A 5,909-nucleotide genomic window follows, 5' to 3' on the forward strand; every position below is an offset into this window, starting at 1 on the left:
ATTTCTGTGATTACCGTGATGATACTCGTGACGTGTGTGTTAGGTGTTATGATGGTTATTATCTCGATGCAAATTATGTGTGCAATAAATGTGAAGCTTCTTGTCAATATGGATGTCTTGGAGGAAAAGATAAGTGTGTTCCTGGTCCCATGATTGAAAATTGCATACAAGAGACAATAGATGAAAAGTGTCAATTGTGTAATAGCAACAGGTATCCAATGGTGCCAAGTGAAGATGGAAAAACTTGCATTTTTGCTGGCGACAATTGTGAAGTTAGAAACGATGATGGAAAATGTATGGTTTGTTTCTTTGAATTTGAAGGTGATGATTATTCATATACCCCAGATGAAAATGGTGTTTGCTATCTATCTGAAGGATCAGATAGCTCGTTCACTTCTACCAATTCACAAAACACACATGATAAAGCTGCATTAAACTTCCAATTGGCTTTGTTGTTGGTATTATTGGCAATATTTTAATCGTACGTTGATTTTTCCCACTTCTGTTTAAATTGAATCAATTGTATCCAAGTTAAATAATTATTTTATTATTGAAATAATAAAAACGAGAAGCTAATACACTTTAGTGTTTAGAGTATTTAACCAGATATTCTTATGAATAAAACTAAAACACAAATACATTTATACAATAAAAATATTTAACTTTATTTTAACAAGTGTCTATACTATATATTTATTATTTTTAACTTGATTGTTGATTTAAATTCTTTTGAAATTAATAATAATTGTTACAATGACGTTAAAACATTATATATGTTATAGTGTCATAATTATATAATATATTTTACATTGTATATAATGTTAAATTATGATTATATATGATTATACAACTATAAAAAGAGTTATAACCATATTGATAAAATATAGACAGTGTTTATAAATTAAAAGTTAATATTTTTAATAGTTATCGTTATTTGAATATAATAGCGTTTTGCCAAATATTTGAGCAAGTGCAAAGTTCGTTGAACTTTACACTTTCTCAAAAATTTAATTATAATTTTAAATATATCTGAATCAAAAAACAACAATAAAAATTAATAAAATAATTGGAAAATGCTATAATTTAATAGTTATTTAGCTATTAAACAAACTATACATAATTTATTTTTATTGATAAAAACGAAAGGTAATCAAAAGCTTTTTTCGACTTGTGTTGTTTTTTATAAACGTGTTTAACAAATCAAAATAAAATTGATTATATTTTCAATTGAGTTTACACACAACAACATAAAACGTAAAATATACTTCTTAACAATTGTTTAAAATTAACACTATTTCCTTTAAAAATCAACACAAAATATTTCAATCATATTTTTTTAGTTAATACACTGTTAGATTTTTTTTATAAAATAGAAAACAATCAACACAATTAACAAAACAATAGAATACATTTTAAACAAAAAACTTACAAGTGAATTACAAATAAAACTTAGTTGACAAAACGACATTAATTTATAAATAAACATACTTTTTGCTTTGATTGTAATTATAAAAACAAAGAAAAAACATTATTCATAAATGATTATTGTAAAACAAAGATTGTTAAATGAAATTTTTTTTGATTAATTGATTTGTTAATGTACAATCATTGTTGATTATTAAAGTTTAATTGTAATCGTAAAATTATCATCGAAAATAGCAACTGTACTTTTAAATTAAAGTAACATGACAAATGTTAAAATCCAAAATATAATTGTGACAATTACTTATCATGTTTTTAATAACACCATCAACAATTTGAAAAACTGTTTACAAAAAACACTTTTTATTGTCACATATAATTTGTTTCAATTTAGAATACAATTGGAAATATTTTTTGTAATCAAATTGTGTTGAATAATGGTTAACTTAACCAATAAATAACAACGTTTTCAATTATTCACACAACAAATTAGTCAACACAATAAAAATTTCAAATCAATAAGTTACGTATATTATAAAGTGTTGAAACTAAATAAAATTGTTGAATATATTTTATAGTTAAATATTAGTTGTGTATGATAAAATATTTTTGATTATTGATTGTTACATTTGATTAATTAACACCATTTTGTTGAAACAACAAAAAACATTTTTAAATTATTGTGATCACTTTATAAATGAAATTACAACAATGAACTCAATTATGTTTAAACAACTATTTGTTTATAAATAATGTAAATGAGATATTATATACATACAATTTAACTGTTGTATTATTTTTTTAATAACAACACACTTTTTAAAGATGTTTTTTAAGATTAAAATATCAATGAAAAAATTAGATAAAGACATCTTCATTTGATTATTAATTTTGATTTTATAACAACGGTTAGCATAAAAGGTTTGCTGTTAACAGCTACATTTTCAAAAAAGTGTTCAAAAAACAAAAATGTATTTTACATTGTCGAATTGTAACATAAAACCCAACTTTAAATTTTAACACAAACATTAGTATAATTTCACATTTTGCAACAATTTCAGGGTTTTCTTTATGCTCACAAAAATGTGTAAATTAGATATAAACAATAGTTTTTTATGTTTGAGGGTTAAACATCAAGTTAAATGTTGTTAAAAAAACGTAACATAAAATGGTTTATTGAAACAATGTTAAAGGTTAAAACACTTTATTGTCAAATTTGACCACGTTAAATAAAATAACGGTCTTAAATTCATGATTGACAACAACAAAATGTTGTAATTGTGTGCTAAGTGACAAGTCAAAGTTAAACAAAAATATATTGATCAATTCAAAAACAATACAACTTATTACATAAATCATAAAATACCTAAATAAGCATATTCAAAAAGTGTTTTCTACAAATTTTAATTACAATTATTCAAATTAAGTAAGTCTATGTTTTTTATTATTGATCGTTGTAAATTGTTCATTTTATGTTTCGGCATTCAACAAATTTGGTAAAGATAATTTTAGGCAAATTATTTCTAATACCCATAAAGTAATCACAATTAAAAATAATATAAAATATTAAATTATTTTATTAAATATTTATTAAAATATTTATTTTTCAACAATTAAGGGATATAATATATCTAATTCAAGCTAGTTAAAATTTATAGTTTTTTCACTATTATTCTAATTAGCCAAACATTAAGATTTGTGAAAATTTGGCAAACTGTCATAAAAATAATACCAAAATAAATTTGTATTTAAAAAAATAATAATTGATTTTATATAATATTTTATATTAAATTTAAAGTAACATTTTTTTATTTTTATGTTATTTACCAATTTTAACTAAAAACATGTAAAAATTATTATAATTATTAATAGAATCAAACAAGAATTCATAAAATTCGTTGAAATTGATATAAAAACTTAAAAATAAATAAAACACTTCAAAATGAGCCAACTCGAGTCCATCTATTTGATGAACGTTTCTTTGTATATACATACAATGGATTCTCTTAAAAATTTCCAGTTGATCAACAAAAAGTGTTTGGATTGTTTTCAGAACTTGTACATTAATCCATTTATTGATATCTCCATAGAATCTTATTTTTACTCACCCAAAAAGCATTCCAATTTTTACACAAAAGTGCTTGACTTCATTCTTAACACTTTTCCAAAAATAGAAACCCTTCAATGTAATGATTGTCTCCTCATGGAAACACACAAACTCTTTGACAAAGTAAAGAAAATCCGCCTTGTTTCAACACCACGAAACCACGCTAAAATCAAAGTCGATGTCCCACAAATTCCATGTTCCATTCCGAACACACATGATGGTCTTATCCAGAAAATAGAAAATGTGTATGTCGGTCCAAAATTTGTTGATGAGATAATTTATGGTAAGTGTACAAGTCTTAGAAAAGTGCAAGTGAACGGGGCATTATCTAATAACAATTTGATGGAGAAAATTTTGCTTCTTCCAAAAGTCGAAATAGTGTCATTTTGGTGTTGTGAAACACCGGAGTTTCTTTCAAAAATTTCGCATTATATCTCTAAGAGAAAAGCAATGAAATTAGAAGACATTTCAATCAACGTTTTTATTGAGAAAAGTGTATTAAAAAAGGAAGATCAAGCGATTTTTGAGAATGAAATTACAAAGCTCACAGAACAAAATGTGAATGTTTATAATGAAACAGAAACTGTAATTAAAGATATTGTAGTACTCAGTGGGTTACGATTTATTCGAAGTGTTTATATAAGAAACATAAATTATATTTCAGACGTTACACCCCCAAAGTATTCATTTCAACACTGTTATTTCGATATTTTTAAAAAATATGATTCTAGTCAGAAAGATTGTGAAATAGCATCAAATACAGACACTTTAGTATTACTGGACGACTTCATTCACAACGTCGTTTTAACAACGCGCCAAGTGAGTTGTTTATATCTATTTGAAGTTTCTGATGTTACAGTCGCTCCTATTTATGCGACTCGATTGCAATTTCAAAAGTGCAGAAATGTTAAATTTACGATAAGTGCAGTCGACAAAGTGATATGTAGATGCTCTTCTAATATTTCTATTACAATAGTTGGAGTTGTTGGATATGTAAATTTGTGTGAAACAAAGTCTATTGTAATTACCGACGCATCACAGTATAATTCTTTTTACACTCTTAAAGTACATTTAGTAGACAATCTTACAATAAACAATTCAAATATTAAAGTGGGCTTTATAGAGTTCAGTGATGGAGTTGTACTTAATAATTGTACTTTTAATTCACTGACGTATTCCAACTCGGCAAATGTTGTGATGGACAAAAGTAACTCACTCACTCAAACACACAAAAAATCTTTTGTTAAATTAATTAATGTTACCTCATCGAAAATTTTCTTGTTTGAAAAAGGAAAATTCACACTCAAAAATTGCGACGTGTCAATACTCACAAACCTTCCAGTAGACAAAAAGATGGAGGCTTTGGCGGAGTACAAAAAACTTCAAATTATAGGACCGGACTGGTCTATTTACAGTGAAAAAGGAAGTGACATCGTTCTGAAAATCATTTTTATTTATCAAAAATTCACCAAAATTTTAATATTAAACGCTACAAAAGTGCCTTCATTTGATAACGTCGAAGTTCAATTGATGTTCCATAATAGTTGTATGCCACGTGAAACTCGTATTGAAAAGGCCAAACAAGTCACTATAGAACCATCTGATGTTCATATAGGGTACAAGGAAAACAGTGCATACAATCTAATATGTAAAGATGTAGATAAAGTTGTATCTTCAATTTACCAAGTTGTGTACAAAGGCCAAAATTATAATTCAAATGAAAATCAAAAGAATATATTTAAATTATTTTTCAATGTTTATGGAAATGTCAAGCAATGCGGGTGCAGCTTCTACTGTCACACGGAAGGGGTGCATCCAATCACTTTGATGTTTTACTTCAAGATGCATTTGTTGTTATCACTCAAAAATCGAACATTGTTGATCTCCTGTTTATTAAAGCTACCAACATCTTTATTGAGACAAAACCAAAGTATTTTGCTAAGACTTTAATAGTTCACGAATTGGTGAAAAGTCTTGATTTAGGCAAAGCCACGTTTGGAGAAATTCGTGGCGATAAAGATTTAAAAGTTATTTATAAAATCAACACCAAAGTTTCCAATCGATTAAAATATGTTTACACTGCAAAAAAGGAAAAAGAAAAAAATTAGTTGGGCTAATGTGAAACTATTGTGTGTGAAAAGGGTGTCAAAAGTCTTGTTGTAAAATCATGTGATGACCTTAAAAATGTTCTTTGTGAAGACGTTTAAAAAGCTCATTTACAAGCATGTAAAAAGTTAAATAAAATCACAAATAAACCAAGTGTCTTGTCTGAAGTGATTAAAGACTGTCCACGTTATAAACTGACACAAACACAATAAAATATTTATTTTATCATTATTTTATAATTTTAACAAAACAAATTAAAGTTATTATTTAATAA

The 5,909-nt window shown here is 25.7% G+C and overlaps 1 protein-coding gene across 1 annotated transcript; it reads left to right on the plus strand.

The window, feature by feature from the left end:
* Window positions 1-5,304: 5,304 nt before the first annotated feature.
* On the plus strand, window positions 5,305-5,637 carry EIN_009900 (hypothetical protein; the record flags this gene model as incomplete). Its single annotated transcript, XM_004254396.1, has 1 exon — window positions 5,305-5,637. The coding sequence occupies one exon, from the start codon at window positions 5,305-5,307 to the stop codon at window positions 5,635-5,637; it is 333 nt and encodes a 110-aa protein (XP_004254444.1).
* Between the last annotated feature and the right edge of the window lie 272 nt (window positions 5,638-5,909).

This window comes from Entamoeba invadens (assembly GCF_000330505.1).
Source record: "Entamoeba invadens IP1 unplaced genomic scaffold scaff_1105074725861, whole genome shotgun sequence".
NCBI lineage: Eukaryota > Evosea > Mastigamoebida > Endamoebidae > Entamoeba > Entamoeba invadens.